The following is an 18,607-nucleotide window of genomic DNA, read 5'->3' as shown; positions in this document are numbered from 1 at the left end:
CAGTAGATTAGGATTTTTAATTATTACCTATTCCATTGAAAATTACTAATTTTATGTTGAAAGTCAAATGATCCACAATCCACCATTTAAATCTTTAAACCATTTAAATGAAAAAAGGTAAATTGGAAACACACACACGAATAATGAAAAAAGTTGGTAATGTATAAAGTTTAGCGTCAAATTAAAAAAAAACGAATAGGATATAATTTCGGCTTTTCAGTACCTTAACAGTTAACGTTCAGCATGCATATGATGATGTTTTATCTTAATTATTTGGTATTCGACAGATAGATAAGGTATCATAATTTCAAATTTTTCCCTGAATCCTGACATGCTTTCAATGAACTACATAATTAATTCATAGTTAACTTTTAAATTTAGGGTAGCCCTACTGCACTGCTTTCTAGTGACTTTCGACTTCATTCTGTTCTTTAAATTATTTTTTTACGATCACTGAATCCCACTATTATGTGATATTAGTACTTTCAAATTTTTAGCAATTATCCACAGCTCTAGCCCACTAAATTATTAAGCTAGGCAATTCACTTGTTTATTATCCGACTTCTAATTATATTATTGATGAAACTTGTTTTGCTATTGACTGTAAACGTAAACAACCTTAGCTTTTATTACATTTTCTTTCAATTTATTGATAGTCTCATTTGTTACATCGATGTTTATTCACACTTCAATACTAAAATAAATAATTATTAGGTGTTCTTATATAAAGCAATATAATCATTAATAAATATGACACATATCAACTGTTTCTGGTTTTGTCACCAGGTCCTATATATACAAAAACGATCGGTAAATACAACTTATCGTTTATATTTTCATAACTCAAAACCAACTATAACAAAAAAAGGCCGAATAAGTCCATTTCCTCGTGTTATCTACCGATAGTATAATGAACCCAATAAAATTATTTGTAAGCTGTATTCGATATCTTTTTTTATAAACTGTATAATTTGGTTAAGATAATATACAAACAAATATGAAAAAAAGCAATGAAAAGATATTTATGTCATTAGAACAAATACATCGGTAAAAGTTACTGTTTGTTAAACCCAACAATAAAATAACAATTATTCAAAGACAGATCTGGGTCTACCATCTACATATATACTTTATTTAAGTTTATTTATTTAACGTGCGTGGATATCTCTGCAGTTCTAATAAGTGTGAAATACATTGTAAATAATATTTAACCAGCAATTTTATCTTTTAACATGAATCAATATTTATAAATAAGAATATTATGTAAACATAAAAAAATCAGTGGAAATTCTTTCCATTATATTTAATTATTAATTTGTAATTGCTTGCAATAATGTAGGTAAATCGTTTAAGGAATGAGTCTTTTTGACTTTGAAAGACGAAGTTGTCACAGGAGAATGCTTCTTTCTATCAGAATATGGGTATAACTATGTTATCTATCTTTTCTGTATTACTCCACCTTATAGAATTTGTTTGTTATTACACCTTTATTAAAAAATAAACGTCATAAAGCAAATATTTTATAATTAAACTACTTCAACGGTTATTGATCCAATGCTCAATTTAATGGAATAGAATCCTATTTGATCAAGTCTTTGATTTTTAAGCTAAAACTTTCGAAGAGCGATTTTCCACCACGTTCTTCCACGTCTTCGACGTCAAATTTATGCTTTTGAAACTACACGCAACAATTTGTTTCACTTAAGTCAGTAGCACTATGTTCTTACAAAAACACGCCACAAATGTTAAAAGTCCCTAAAAAAATGTGTTCGAAGAAGTAACAATTGTCCACAAATGAAGCTTACTTACTTGGCCTAAAAACATAAAAACGAATATAATCTCCAATAGCTGAAGATTATATCTTTTAAATAAGATACTTTTACATTACTTAACTAGTGGTATGTTCTTTTGTCTAAAGTAAGACACAGAGACATTCCAACACCTAACAAAAGTCCTTTATGATTTACAGGTCAAATAATAAGTTCCCGGTCTGACACATAAATGGCGCTATTAAAATTAAATTCATATGTTTTTTAGCTAGCCCTAGGCCTTAAAAGATGCCTGTATAAATTTGACAGCTGTCGGAACATTAGTTTGTGAATTATTGCATTTTGAGTGAAGCAACTTACAACAATAACTTAACTGTTATTGTGAAAAAATGGATAAAAAGGAATTTCGCGTGTTGATAAATATTGCTTTTTGAAGGGAAAAAATACAGTTGAAGCAAAAAATTCGCTTGATGCCGAGTCCCAGGAAAATCAACCATCAAGGATTGGTATGCTAAGTTTAGACGGAGTGAAATGAACACCGAAGACGGTGAACGCAGTGGATGCCCAAAAGAGGTTGTTACCGACGAGAACATTAAAAAAATCCACAAAATGATGTTGAATGACCGTAAAATGAAATTGAATGAATAGCAGACACTCTAAAGATATCAACCGAAAGTGTAGATCTTATCATTCAGGAATATTTGGGTATCAGAAAGCTCTGTGTAAAGTGGTTACCGCGAGACCTCATTTTTGACCAAAAACAACGACGAGTTGATGATTGGGAGCAGTGCTTGAAGAAGATCAAGCGTAATAAACCCGATTTTTTACATCGATATGTGACAATGGATAAAACATGGCTCCATCATTTCACTCCGAAGTTCAATCGACAGTCACCTAAGTGGACTGCACACGATAAAGCCGCTCCAAAGCGTGGGAAAACGCAACAGCCGGCTGACAAGGTTGATGGCGTCTGTATTTTGGGATGCGCATGCAATAATTTTCATTGACTACCTTGAAAAAGGAAAGATCATCAACAGCGACTATTATAGTCGGTTAGTAGACCGTTTGAAGGACGAAATCGCCGAAGAACGGACGCATTTGAAGAAAAAGAAAGTGTTGTCTCACCAAGACAATTCACTGTGTTAGAAGTCAGTGAAAAGATGGCAAACATCCATGGATGGAGCTTCGAATTGCTTCCTCATCTACCGTATTCTCCAGATCTGGTCCCCAGCGACTATTTCCCGTTCTCAGATATCAAAAGAATGCTCGATAAAAAGAAATTTTCGTCGACTGAAGAGGTGATCGCCAAAACTGAGTCCTATTTTGAAGCAAAGGACGAATTATACTACAAAAATGGTATCGAAAAGTTGGAGACTCGCTATAATCAGTATATCACCCTTGTAGGGAATTATGTTGAATAAAAAAAAACAATTTTTCCAAGAAAATGTGTTTTACTATGGTAGGCTGGGGACTTTTCAATTGACCTGTTATATATATGTTTCACATCTAATGTTAATAGAACGATTATGAGGCAATGTTATCAGTTCTATTTATAATCATTAATTTCGTTATTTGAGATTGTGAGAAAAAAAAAACGAAAGTAGTGCTCTCGGTAATAAGAAAATGCAATTATCAGGCATCGTGTCTAAATTGAAGCCGAAGGAAGAGACTGGAAACCCGGCTTGTTTTTGTTAGCGCGATCGGACCGTTGTGCATCCACTGAAACAAATTTAATTGGTCGAAATACATTTAGGAAACGAAACAACAACCATCCATCTATCATAGTTGGAGGTAAGTCAGCTATTAATAATTGTATTTATGACGAAAGAGCGCATCATTGCCCCCATTTCTTCAGATGACGGCACGTTGACGGTTCGGATGACTCACAAAATTATCGCACCCTAGTGGCCCTGGTGTAATAATTATTAATCCGCTTACCGTTTACACTCGGCCATTTTTTTCCGTCCGTTCGAGAAAAATTAATTTTTTGTTGAAGATAATGGGATAAAACAAGAAAAGCTCTAGACATATGAACAAATAGAACAAAAAAACGGTATACTTTAAGCTCGTAACTATAATATCAAGAAGCTCGTCAATATATTTTTCTATCGTATAATTGTTCATGAAATTATTTCTAACTTTTCACAAAGGATCATATTTAAGTCAGTTTTTGATCAAATGTATTTTTAATTTATGTAATATAAATACATTTTTTATAACATCTTTATTAGATACGCTTAGTACAATCTTAATTATAAAGTTATTTTATAATTATAAATAATTTATTACTACATTTCATTTGTACTTGTATTACATCAATATGTATTCCTCAATTATAAAATTATAATAACTTATAGCTATAGTTTACACTAATGATATACACTTTATATAAGTTGGTATGGTTTGGTTCGCTTAAATCTCCTGACCCGCAGTTGTATTGCTTCCACGATAGTATGATTTAGTAATCTTCTTTCTGCTTCAAGTCGAAATCTAGGATAACTTCGTAAATCCATTTGATTTCCATGTCATCGTGCAGTTCTTCGTTGATTACATAGCGATAGGCATAGTTAATTAATCGAAGAACCTTGTTTTGACAGCATTGGATGACTAGTTCATTTGGATTTTTAGTGCAACCCCATATTTGCACCCCATATGTCCAAATTGGCTTTATGGGTGTCTTATAAATCAACCTCTATGATTTTAAATCAACATATAAATAGACGACTTCACTTTGTATTACCTACATATATTTTTTAAAAAATTTCCTACAATAACAATAGCCACTTTGTTGATTGTTAGTGTATTTTAAATATTTTTACAAAATCGTTGATCTGATAAGGAAACGAAGTTATTGGATAATAATTCGCTTCACAGTAGGATTGTAAGCACAACGCCTATCAATCTCCGCATCCAGATTGCCCTTAAAGTAAATTTATAAGAATTGATAATCTGCTAGTGGTAGCAGATACAAATTATCACTTCTTACAAATTAAGTGTAAAATAAAACCGTGGTTTGAAAATAGTCGCCGGTAGTTTTAATCAGCATTCAACATTTTTGCAAATGCAAAATGCAAAATGCACCTATACATATTTGACAACCTACAACAATGCCGATCATATTTTACAGCGAAATCTTGGATACTTTCATGCACTCTTTATATTCCAAGGTCATCGTTAGTTATCTAGCCATAAAAATTGATAATTAATCGAAAAACTTTGTTCTGACTTTATTATGACGTATTATATCCATATATTAAATACATCTATCCCTTTGATTTTAGGTCAAGATGAGGGTATCTTAACAGTAGATTTGTTTTTATTTTGAGTCTTGTCTGCTGTTATTTTATCTAACATGGCGTTCTACCATCGTCAATCAAATTTACCTCGAGATAGAGGCCAATGTTTTTGCTGATTCTCCTTGAGATATTGGTAAACCCTTAAATGATATAAATAAGTATATATATATATATATATATATATATAAGTATATATATATATAAATAAGTATATATATATATATATATATATATATATATATATATATATATTGAGTAAGGTAGTCTGGTAATGTTATTAAAATATATCTACCAGCATTACATGATTCATCAAAATTAACAGCAATTTCCATACTGATGTTATTTAATAGCCGTCCTTTTACAGCCAAATCTTGAATATTTTCATGTATTCTTTATATTCAAGGTCATCGTTAGTTATCTAGCCATAACAATTAATACCGTTCTACCATCGTCAATAAAATCTACATTGAGATAGACGGTAATGATTTTGCTGATTCTCCTTGAGATATTGGTAATCCTTTAAATGATATAATTAAGTATAATTTTAGTTAAGATCATTTACGGATTTGGTTGCCCACTTATATTCTTGTTCCATGTAGAGATTTTGTAGAGACGTACCCGTAATGAATCTGTCATGAGTAAATGTACTGTTTCTTTCCATGGATTTCTGTAGTGTGGAGTAGATAAGATTATATATAGAAGCATTTCCCTGACACCATCCTATGGAACTCCAGCCGAAATAAGTTTGAATTGTGGGAATGTCCCTTTATGCGACACTTCAAGTTTTTCTTTGATAAGATACAATGCCATCAATTGCTAATAGTGCTTTCTCAATAACTACTGTTCCTCTATGCATTTCATATATTTCATCTCGACTAAAAATCTAGTATATTTATTATTGATTTAACATGCTTTAACAGTAATAAATCAAACAATTTACAGATGTTAGGTAGTAGTGATATAAGTCTGTAAAAAACGAATTGTTTTGAGCATAAATATTGTTTTTTAAGCATATTTCAGTCTCATTAAATATGTGAGTAAGCATAATAATTGTTTTTGTGGCATTTCTTTCAATAACCTACGTGATATATCATCATTTCCATGAGCCTTTTCATGATTGAGGTTGTTGTTAATTTTAATAGCAACCTTAAAATTGTTACGGGTTTATAAGCAAGTGATTTGCATGGTAAGTTGTATATCGTTATATACATTAGCCAAATGTTGTAAGAATAATTGAAATCCATAAATGAAGTCAATCTTTGGCTGTTTAAAGGCCTTTTATTAATAAAGACTTTGAAAATATTATATATTTTTTGATTTGCTGTCATTACTGGTTTTATGAAATTTATTCTGTCCGCAGGGTTTCTGGTTCTGTGCTATGCTTCTAGCTTTTTTTCTTTCTATTATCGTATCCTCAATTCCGTTGTTCTTATTTTTCTGTAGTGGCCGGAGTAGCTTTTCTGCAAATGACCCTATTGATTTGCAACATCATCTATATTTTCAGTAATATTTTGTTATATAAAATATTTGTTCGCACAAATTTAAATCAAATGAATGCTAATTACAACTAAAGTAATTAATAACATATTAGTTAAAAAAATAACCTTGGCTGTTCTTGAATTAGGTGTTGTTCTCATACAAATTATTGAGGTAAATTTCTCTTATATCTCTTAAATATTAACCTTAAAATAAAAATATTTATTTTTATTTGGCATATACAAACATCTACCAGCATTACGGGATAGTTAAAAATTAACAGTAATTTAAAAAATTAAGCTATATATTATTCCATTTAAGGATATATTTGTAAGATGGCAGGTAGTAATAGAGATGTCTTAATTCCCACGGAAGGTGCCCTTTTAAATGAGAATAATGTTTTGGCACCCCGCATATTGACCAACAGAAGCATCATATCTCTTGGATCGCTTTATTCGGATAATAGGGGCTCATATTGTCACTTAAAATTTTTAACCAAAAGTTTCTGTGTGAAACATACTATTCCTTTTTTAAATATGGGGGTGGTTTTGTTATAAATCTTAATAAATCAACGAAAATAAAAATGATTGAGTATAATATGAGAGAATTTTCCTTTAAATCAAAACAACATACTTTCACGATAAGTTCTAAAGACGAGAAATATGATCATTTCATGTATAAGTTGTTGTCGATCTGTCATACTAATTAATAACATAAGTACATGAACACGATTATTATTTGGTTATAGACTTGTTTTAAAATAAATTGACTTAAATTGCTATTTTGATTACAACAATTATAAAAATAGAACAACAAACATTTCAACGCGACTTTAGAAATCTGGATTAATTCGATATTTTACGCTATTTTATTACCATCACAACTGAATTGAAAAGTCCCCGGCTTGACACATAGATAGCGCTACTAGATTCAAATCCATATGATTTTTAGTTAGCCCTAACCCTCAAAAGATGCGTCTATAAATTTGGCAGCTGTCGGATCATTAGTTTGTGAATTATAGCATTTTTGCAGCAACTTTTGTTTTTGTGAAAAAAAATGGATAAAAATTAATTTCGCGTGTTGATAAAATATTCCTTTTTGAAGGATAAAATACAGTTGAAGCAAAAACTTGTCTTGATACCGAGCTTCCGGACACTGCCCCAGGAAAATCAACCATCAAGGATTGTAATGCTAAGTGTAGACATGGTAAAATGAGCACCGAAGACGGTGAACGCAGTGGACGCCCAAAAGAAGTTGTTACAGAAGAAAACATTAAAAAAATACTGAAAATGATTTTGAATGACCGTAAATTGAAACTGAATGAAATAGCAGACGCTCAAGATATCAACTAAACGTGTACATCATATTATTCACGAATATTTGGGTATGAGAAAGCTCAGTGCAAAGTGGGTGCCGCGCGAGCTCACTTTTGACCAAAAACAATGACGAGTTGATGATTCGGAGCAGTGTTTAAAGATGATCAAGCGTAATAAACCCAACTTTTTGGGTCGATATGTGACAATGGATGAAACATGGCTCCATCATTTCACTCCGAACTCCAATCGACATTCATCCGAGTGGACTGCATACGATGAACCTGCTCCAAAGCTTGGAAAAACGCAAGGGTTGGCTGGCAAGGTTATGGCGCCTGTATTTTGGGATGCGCATGGAACAATTTTCATTGACTACCTTGAAACAGGAAGGACCATCAACAGCGACTATTACATAGCATTATTAGATCGTTTGAAGGACGAAATCGGTGAAAACCGCCGCGACACCTAATATGCGATGCCCCATATTACGTGTCCAACAAACTGATTCATCGTGATATCCCCATATAACCCATAACGAGTGTGATTCGGAGTGTTAGTGCGAAGTAATCTGAAAGACTATTAGTGCATCCCAATGCACTTGCCAAATAGTTAAATGTGCGCGATCACAGTGAAGTGATCACAATACGAACTGATTAATAGACACATAGAGTGAGATTTACTAATCTCTAGAATAAGCCAGAATAGTTTTTAGAATAAGTTAGGATATACTTTAAAATAAGTTAGAATAGTATCTAGAATAAGATTTAGATTATAAGTTGTACGGTAGATCACTTACTGAAGTGATCTACTACATGTCAGGATAGTTATATTAAATAACAGAAATCATATTATAATATTTACCCACGGGCAGATTGTTGACGTTCTAGAAGATTAATAAAAATAAAATCAGCCTGATAAATTAAAATAAATTAGATATTTACAAATACTAACTGTTTCTTAGAAGTTTCATGGCATAAAGTTGTTTTAACTATGCATTCCTGTGAAACCATAATCAATGATCGTGACACAAAAAAAACATCGACCATATCACAAAAACTGATCTTTTTCCCACAATCTCCAGCTAGAATGTAAGGTAAAACAAAAGGGACGACCGAAGCCTTTTAATTGCCATTGCCAAAAAATTTAATTAGAAATTAATGGCAAGAAGTGGACACGAATTTGGCCGGGCAAAAGGGCAGTAAGGCATGAGCCCTTTTTTACCGAGCACCTAGCCATTGTTCGGCTGTCCACTGACCAGAAACAGAAGGATGAATTATAACGTAGAACGAACGCCGAGGCAGAAAGTCAGGTAATTACTTTGCAGACAATACAATCAATTAATTACTTGTGACGGTTACCGCAGCAGGTCGCACAGCCAGCGAACTGGAGCCCTATTCCTGGAATCAAGAAGACTATTCCCGGTATATCTCAATACGCATTTTTCATTAACTTTATTTAATTATTAATATTTATAATAATTATTAATGTTTTATTTAATTACCAATAATTATCATTCTTAATTGTTTTTAGTAACTGAAAGTTACTACGTAACAGAAATGACGACTATCGTTTTGCATGGTGCGAAGATATAGGTATAGCTATCTTTCTATTACCGATATGTCAATAAATATAAGCTACTGATCGTCCAGTGGTCAAAATTCGATAAAAATATATTATCTGCATCATGTTTCTGTTATAATATAACAAGTAAATTGAAAAGTACCCGGCCTGATACATAGATGGCGCTACTAGAATCCATATGTTTTTTAATTAGCCCTAAACCTCAAAAGATGCGTGCAAAAATTTGGCAGCTGCCGGACCATTTGTTTGAGAATTATACCATTTTGAGTGAAGCAACTTTTGTTGTTGAAAAAAAAGGATACAAAGAAATTTCGAGTGTTGATAAAATATTGCTTGTTAAAGGCAAAAAACACAGTTGAGGCAAAAACTTGAAGTGAAAGTTGAGTTTCCGGACACTGTCCCAGGAAAATCCACAGCGACTATTACATAGTGTTATTGGACCTTATGAAGGACCAAATCGCCGAAAACGGCGGCGTTTGAAGAAAAGGAAAGTGCTGCTTCACCAAGACAATGCACTCTGTCACAAGTCAATGAAAACGATCGCAAAAACCCATGAATTGGGCTTCAACTTGCTTCTTCATCCACCGTATTCTCCAGATCTGGCCCCCAGCGATCCCCTGTTGATCGTTGAAGAGGTGATCGCCGAAACTGAGGCCTGTTTTGAAGCAAAGGACAAATCGTACTACAAAAATGGTATCGAAAAGTTGGAAGGTCGCTATAATCAGTGTATCACCGTTGAAGGAAATTATGTTGAATAAAAAAACTAATTTTGCCAAAAAAATGTGTTTTACTATGGTAGGGCGGGGACTTTTTAAATGACCTATTAGCAAAGAGATATTTCGAATATAAGGTCAGAAATATTTATATAATACATAATAAGTTATATAGGTTTGTATGCTAAAACATATGACCATATTAAAATAACGAAAATAATCACTTTTCATAGTTTAGAACGTAGAAAGAATATTAAAATGGAATATACAAAATTGTTGTGTACTTTCTAGAAGATTTTAATAAATATAGTTCTCTGAATCGGAATACAGTATATAAGTATATATCATTACTCTTAGGGAATATACGAATAAAACGGTTTTGAAATAATTCTTTACCTTATCTTAAATATTTTACCTTAAGACTGTGGAAAATTGGTACAATGAATTTTATTCAAAATATTGCTCATTAATAGCCGATACTTTAATCCATCTTTCAGGTAATTTGAGAATTCCATCTCGAAGGAACGATGTATCTTTTTATGGTATCCACGAATCGACTCATTTTTTGGTATGTTCATGAGAACTGGAGGGTTGCTCAAACAGGTCGAGACTTATATGTCGCAACAAGAAGTAATCAGAAGGAACAAGGCCTGGTCAGTACGGCGGATGGGGTAGCACTTCCCATATTAATATTTTCAAGGATGCTTTGAACAGTTTTGTAATGTGGTCAACGTTGTTATGGTGAAGTATAACGTTGTTGTGTATTTTCTCGTAGTCCGAAAGTTTTTCACGTATTGCTTTACTAAAACGTATCAATTGTAGTCGATAGCGATACCCATTGATGGTTCTATTACATTTAAGCAGCTCTAGGAGCTCTTTGGGAGCTGTGTGTGATTTACTAAACAGTAACCCTATAGGCCTGATAATTTTTGAACAATAATTTCATTTAATTCTTAAGAGTAAATAAAGTCTTAAAGGTGTAATAGGTCTCCTGTTAGTTTAGTTTTGTGTGCTTTATAACAAATTAGCTCTACTATATATAGAGAGCAGTATCCCATTATGACGCTATTTTTTAAATATTACAATTTATACAAACCTGTGTCTATAAGCGAAATAATTTAATTTAATTAGTTTTATAATTAAAATTAACACATATATTAATTTTAAGTAATTTTATAATTCTCTTTCACGTATATCAGGTATTGATTCAATTGTTAATAAACTGTTAATGAACTTAAAAATGTGTGGTTCCCCTTGCAGTATAGAGTCGATCTTGTAGTATTTCTAATTTAAAATTCGAGTTTAGAATAAATTTATAAGAGCGTTCGTTTTAATTATTATAAAAAATTAAGCAGCATTAACTTCAGCGATATCTTAACAAGAACCGCTGCTATTATATTTGATTACTAAAAGTAATTAATGATAGATTAAAACTTATATATTATCCAGGTTTGAAGAGAATAACAGCCCAAAATAGGTTATTGACTCGAGAGCTGATAAACGTGTTAAAGGAATAGGAGGGATGAAAACAGGATGTTCCTATGAAGAGACAACTATTAATATTACTTTGTTTCATTTAATTTCGATTAATGACTAGCCGAAAATGGGAAATAATGAAGCAATGATGAGTGTAGTCGAAATACTTTAAACCTCGTGTCAACTGACGCCGATAAAATTAGGTATCGATTTTTTTAAATTATAATTAATTATTGTTAATCAGTTTCCATAGTTCAGTATTAAATTAATGAATTAGTTAATGCATGCAAGTGTTGAAATGCTATTCATTATTAATCTGCAAAATGTTGGTTATCTTATTGGAATAACAATATTACGTGATTACTGTCAATGTATAAAAGCAACAGTGGGGCCATCCACATCAATATAAATCCGGAAAATGAAAATGTGATTATAAATATCCATAAGAATGTATATATGAAAGATAAATCTATTATAGACTTTGAACAGACTGATTTCCTTTAGAGCAGCTACGGGCAAGCTGGTTACTATAAAATAAGATGAACTACAATCAAAAGTATGAACTACAACCCATATATTCAGGAGTTCCACAAGGCAGTGTACCAGACAATGTATTGTATATATTGATCTACCGATCACAAAAAGAACCACTGTATAAATTATACGCAGACGGCACGGTATATCGATGAAACTAGTTGGTGAAAATAGCATCAAAAAACTGCAACCACATTTTAATTAGATACTACTGTAGCGTAAGGCCTACTGCACTACTAGACCAGTTTTAAAAAATGGCAGTTTAACTATAAATCCTAAATTATGTATCATATAATTGTATCATTTCTATTTATTGCTACTTATTTAATATGCAAAGAGAGTTTCATTCGTTAAAGATGCTCTCGCAGATTTTTTAGTATCTCTAAATCTAAATAAAATATATTTTTAAATATATTATTGAAAGTTAACCATCAAAGTAGTTATTTGTTTTCAAGGCCTAATGCTGATTCCAAAGAGGAGCCAACATTTATGCACGCTGTCTATATAACCACATTGAGCAAATGGAGCAAAAAAAATTGTCGCAACATTGGGGACGCTGCAGATCATAATCAAGTGACCCAGTAGTTCGAGATCGTTTTCAACATATTACAAAACTGCAACTATGTGGATATAATTAAACCAGACAAAGTGCCATTTTGAGAGCAGTTAGGAAGATTCAATGTACTAATGTTAAAAAAGTTGCAATTGCTATACAACACAGAGATAATATGGTGCAGATGAGCCAAGGAAAATATTCTCGACGTCGCTAGCTATTTCATCAATAGACTGTTGTTATGTTTGCCAAAATTGAAAATGATAGATTACGATACTTTAAGTTTAATCAATCGAAGCTTTGTTTAGAGAGCCACCTACAATTTGTCTGATGCTAACATCATTCACCTAGATGGTATAATTGATATCGGCAATATCGACACCGCATATAACAGATCAAATGAAAAGTCATGAAAAGTCCCCGACCTACCATAGTAAAAACCATTTTTTTGGCAAAATTAGTTTTTTTCCATTCAGCATAATTCCCTATACTGATTATAGCGGCCTCCCAACTTTTCGATACCATTTTTGTTCTACGATTTGTCCATTGCTTCAAAATAGACCTCTTCATCCGACAAAAATTTCTTGCCATCGAGCATTCTTTTGAGATCTGAGGACAAGCAATTCGAAGCCCAGTTCATGAGTTTTTGCCAATTATTACGCTTGATCATCTTCAAACACTGCTCCTTTGGCAGTTGACGCGCAATCTGCAACAATACGTTCAAGACGCCATGACTTTTGCGTATGTATACGGTCGACCAGATCGGTTCATAACGTTTATGTGCAATCTAAACAGGGATAGAATTAAAAATTTGTTGTTGACGGACTAAACATCAATAAAGCATTAATGATAGTCGATATACCATGATAAGATAATGATAAGATAGATAATGATAGCTGTGCACGTGTGTTCAAACAAAATCTAAAATCGTTCATAAACCTCATTATACATGACTCTTTAAGTAAAATGATGTTCAAACAGGACATTTGTTGGGTCTGCTAGTCTTATATATAAAAATGAATCGCAAAATGTGATGGTAAGCGCATAACTCAACAACGCCTGGACCAATTTGGCCAAATCTTTTTTTAAAATGTTCGTTGAAGTTCAAGGATGGTTTCTACGGCGAGAAAAATTAGAATTATTGCTGTAAAAACCCTAAAAAAAGCCCTTTTTGTTTGAATTTGTTTCGTGTATCAGTTGACAATTCATCTGTCATCTGTCAAAAGTCATCTGTAACAGACAACTTTTTTTTAAAATTTGATATGACTTGAACTCAAATCCTTTTAAGCCGTACGAATTGTTTTATTTATTTAAAATTTTTTATTTATTTAAAATTTAATTCAAATTTTAAATAAATAAAACAATTCGTACGGCTTAAAAGGATTTGAGTTCAAGTCATATCAAATTTAAAAAAAAAAGTTGTCTGTTACAGATGACTTTTGACAGATGATAGATGAATTGTTAACTGATACACGAAACAAATTCGTATATCGTGTTTTGTGCAGAGTGTTTAGTTAGTTAGTGTTTGTTTAGTTCGTGATTAGTGAAAAAATAATTTATATTTGATATGCCTCCTATAAGACGAAGCAATTTAGGTAGAAGAACCAGAAATGCTATAAACCAAGCTAATTACCGATATAATCGTATTGCAAAAGAACGTGACGACGGAAATGAACGTGAAAGAATTCGGATATCACAAACGCGTGAACCGCGAGCGCGACGTTCAACTAATAATCGCGCAAGTTTGAATCGAGCTGCTTTCAGTTACGATGTGTCAATTGACTACAGTAACTACCAATGTGTTGTTATTGGTTCTATGAACTTGGTTTGCTCACACTGTAAGGCATTAAAATACAAAAACGAAGCCAATGGATTGTGTTGCGCAAATGGTAAAGTGAAATTGATACCATTGGATCCACCACCAGAACCATTGTACTCATTGGTTTCAGGAATAGGAACAGATTCTATACACTTTTTGACACATATCCAACAATATAACAATTGCTTTCAAATGACTTCATTTGGGGCAACAAATGCAGTTCGGGAAAATTTTATGCCAACTTTCAAGGTATGTATTATAGCAGTTACTCATAATTATTTTAGCGAACAAAATTTTCTGTCACCAAAGTTAAGATGTGTTACTAATCTTCAATTTCTTAATCATTACGAAATATATCACTTAGTCATCATATTATATGGTGATTCAGTTTCAGTGACACTTTTATTATATTTTATAATTGATAGGTATTAGTTAAAACTAAATATATACTTTTTAAGATCAAATATTATTTAAGTTTGATCACTGACAATCCATTAATTTATACCACACCATAATATTTTTTTTATTTACAGATACAAGGGCAAATATATCACAGAGCAGGTTCACTGTTACCAGTGTCAGATAGCGACAACAAATTCCTGCAAATTTATTTTATGGGCAATTCACCACAAGAAATTGATCTGCGTTGTGCACATAACAATTTAGTAAAAAGGTCTATTGTAGAACAATTACAAAATTTATTTCATCAACGCAATCAATTGATTATATTGTTTAAAACTGCCCTGGATCTGATGCCATCCGATAATCACAAAATTGTAATCAGAGCTGATAAAACACCTGCAGGTCAACATACAAGACGTTTTAATGCACCAACTATTGATGAAGTTGCTATCGTTGTAGTTGGAGAAAACTTGGAATCCCGTGATATTGTTTTACATCGTCGGAATGATCAATTACAACGTATAAAGGAAACACACCGCTCATATGATGCACTGCAATATCCCATTATATTTTGGCAAGGTGAAGATGGCTACGATTTCTCAATAAAAATGATAAATCCCATTACAGGTAACTAAAATATTAGTTTAGCTATGGCGATAATATCTCAGTTACTATATTATGTATTTGAATGTTATTAAAACAAAATCTGTTTACAGGTTCTGAAACCAACAAAAAAGTCAGTTCAATGAACTATTATTCATACCGTCTAATGATTCGGGAAAATGAAGATAATCACATATTGAAATGTCGCCGATTATATCACAAATATGTTGTTGACATGTATGTTAAAATTGAAACGGAGAGATTAACATTCATCAGGTTGAATCAAACCAAACTCCGATCTGAAGAGTATATTCACCTTCGAGATGCGATTAATACTGATGGAAAAGCACAGAATGTCGGTCGGATGACTATTCTTCCAGCAACATACATCGGAAGCCCTCGGCATATGCACGAATATGCTCAAGATGCCATGTCGTATGTTCGTCATTATGGTACAGCAGATTTGTTCATCACATTTACATGCAATCCGCAATGGATAGAAATTAAGCAGGAGTTATTCCCTGGGCAATCACCCATTGATCGTCATGATATTACAGCCAGAGCCTTTAGACAAAAGTTGAAATCTTTAATGAATTTCATCGTAAAACATAATGTGTTTGGTGAGACACGCTGCTGGATGTATTCTGTGGAGTGGCAGAAACGAGGATTGCCACATGCACACATTTTGATTTGGTTGGTTGAAAAGATAAGGCCAAATGAAGTTGATGCAGTGATATCAGCTGAAATCCCTAATGTACAAGTAGATCCTGGATTGCATGAGGTAGTTATCAAAAACATGATACATGGTCCCTGTGGAACTCTTAATCAAAATTCACCGTGTATGATGGATGGTAAATGTTCAAAACGATATCCACGGACATTAATATCGGAAACAATTACTGGTAATGACGGTTATCCATTGTATCGTCGCAGATCGACAGCAGACAATGGAAAATCAACAATTGTCAAATTAAATCAACAAGATATTGAAATAGATAATCGTTGGATTGTTCCATATTCACCCATTTTATCAAAGACATTCAAAGCACACATCAACGTTGAATCTTGCCATTCAGTGAAATCGATTAAATACATTTGCAAATATGTAACCAAAGGGAGTGATATGGCTGTGATTGGAATTGGTGCAGAGAATTCTAATGATGAAGTTACCCAATACCAAATGGGCCGCTATGTTAGCAGTAATGAAGCAGTTTGGCGAATATTTTCTTTTCCTATTCATGAGAGACACCCTTCTGTTGTTCACTTAGCTGTACATTTAGAAAATGGACAAAGAGTGTATTTTACAGCACAGAACGCAGTACAAAGAGCTGCTCAGCCACCATCTACTACATTAACCAGTTTTTTTGAGACATGCCAAAACGATGATTTCGCACAAACATTGCTATATTCTGAAATGCCAAAATATTATACCTGGAATCAATCCTCAAGGAGATTTATACGACGGAAACAAGGAAAACCAGTTCCAGGATATACAGATGTATATTCCACCGATGCGATTGGCCGGATTTATTCAGTACATCCAAGCAATGATGAATGTTTTTATTTACGACTGCTATTAGTCAATGTACGTGGCCCAACATCATTCCAACAGTTACGAACTGTTGATGGTGAATTGTGTGGATCCTACAGAGAAGCCTGTCAACGTTTGCAATTGCTTGAAAATGACGCTCATTGGGATCAAACTCTCAATGATGCTGTAATATCATCACACGCTCATCAAATACGAACATTGTTTTCTATAATCATATCTACATGCTTCCCATCAAACCCAATTGATTTGTGGATGAAGTACAAAGATTATATGTGTGATGATATTTTGTATCAAATACGGAATAGAATGGGAAATCCAAATATACAAATCAGTGAAGAAATTTACAATGAAGCATTGATTTCAATTGAGGACATGTGCTTGATAATGTCAAACAAACTATTAATTCAATTAGGCCTGACCGCGCCCAATCGTCCAATGCATGACGCTTTTAACCAAGAGTTGCATCGAGAAAGACTGTATGATCTCAACGCTTTGAAAGAATTAATTCAAACAAATCTTCCACTGTTAAATGAACAACAGAAGTATGTATTTGAAACTCTTATGAAAGTAACAAATGATGAAACTGGAGGGATTTACTTCTTAGATGCACCTGGTGGTACAGGAAAAAGTTTTTTGATTTCATTAATATTAGCAACAATTCGCTCACAAAATAAAATTGCACTTGCACTCGCTTCGTCGGGAATCGCAGCAACTTTGCTTGAAGGTGGTCGAACAGCCCATTCAGCATTAAAATTGCCATTAAATATGCAAAGCAATGAAACTCCAACCTGCAACGTTTCGAAGAACTCTGCAATGGCAAAGGTTTTGCAGCAATGTAAATTGATTGTTTGGGATGAATGCACGATGGCACATAAAAAATCTTTGGAGGCTTTAGACAGAACCTTAAAAGATCTACGTAGCAATAATAACCGATTTGGTGGTGCAATGCTTTTATTAGCAGGAGATTTTCGTCAAACATTGCCAGTGATTCCACGATCAACGCCAGCTGATGAACTCAATGCATGTCTAAAGTCCTCCAATTTGTGGAAACCTGTCAAAGTACTTCATTTAAGCAAGAATATGCGTGTCGAGTTGCAAAATGACCAATCTGGAAACATATTCTCTAAACAACTCATTGACATTGGTAATGGCAAATTTCCTATAGACATGTTGACTGGCTGCATTAACTTTCCTCAAAGTTTTTGTCAGTTAACTCGATCAAAAGATGAACTTATTCAGAAGGTGTTTCCAGATGTTTCTCAAAATTACAGAAACCATGATTGGTTGAGCGAACGAGCTATACTGGCTGCAAAAAACATAGATGTAAATGTATTAAATTTCAAAATTCAAGAACAAATTACAGGCGAATTGAGGATATATAAATCAGTTGATTCGGCTACTAATCAAGATGATGTAGTCAACTATCCACCGGAATTTTTAAACTCGCTGGATTTGCCAGGATTGCCACCTCACAATCTTCAATTAAAGGTTGGATCGGTGGTTATAATGTTGCGAAATAT

At 33.0% G+C, this 18,607-nt stretch overlaps 2 protein-coding genes across 4 annotated transcripts in view; one reads left to right on the top strand and one right to left on the bottom strand.

The window, feature by feature from the left end:
• Positions 1–18,607, bottom strand: part of LOC143191556 (zinc finger protein 1) — a 749,575-nt gene that overhangs the window by 376,816 nt on the left and 354,152 nt on the right. The gene's annotated exons all lie outside the window — the stretch shown is intronic.
• LOC143191416 (uncharacterized) lies at positions 14,256–15,874 on the top strand. Of its 2 annotated transcripts, XM_076396471.1 has the most exons (3): positions 14,256–14,600; positions 14,661–14,779; positions 15,064–15,874. In XM_076396471.1, the coding sequence occupies exons 1-3, from the start codon at positions 14,279–14,281 to the stop codon at positions 15,565–15,567; spliced, it is 945 nt and encodes a 314-aa protein (XP_076252586.1). In that variant the 5' UTR covers positions 14,256–14,278; the 3' UTR covers positions 15,568–15,874. The 2 variants fall into 2 exon arrangements, with proteins under 2 accessions (XP_076252586.1, XP_076252585.1); XM_076396470.1 differs by having other exon boundaries at positions 14,256–14,779.

This window comes from Rhynchophorus ferrugineus, unplaced genomic scaffold (genome assembly GCF_030347505.1).
Source record: "Rhynchophorus ferrugineus isolate W39M unplaced genomic scaffold, kcgeb_rfMv2 rfM2, whole genome shotgun sequence".
Lineage (NCBI taxonomy): Eukaryota > Metazoa > Arthropoda > Insecta > Coleoptera > Curculionidae > Rhynchophorus > Rhynchophorus ferrugineus.
The sequence above is the reverse complement of the archived record's forward strand: the minus strand, read 5'-3'. Positions and strand labels throughout refer to the sequence as shown.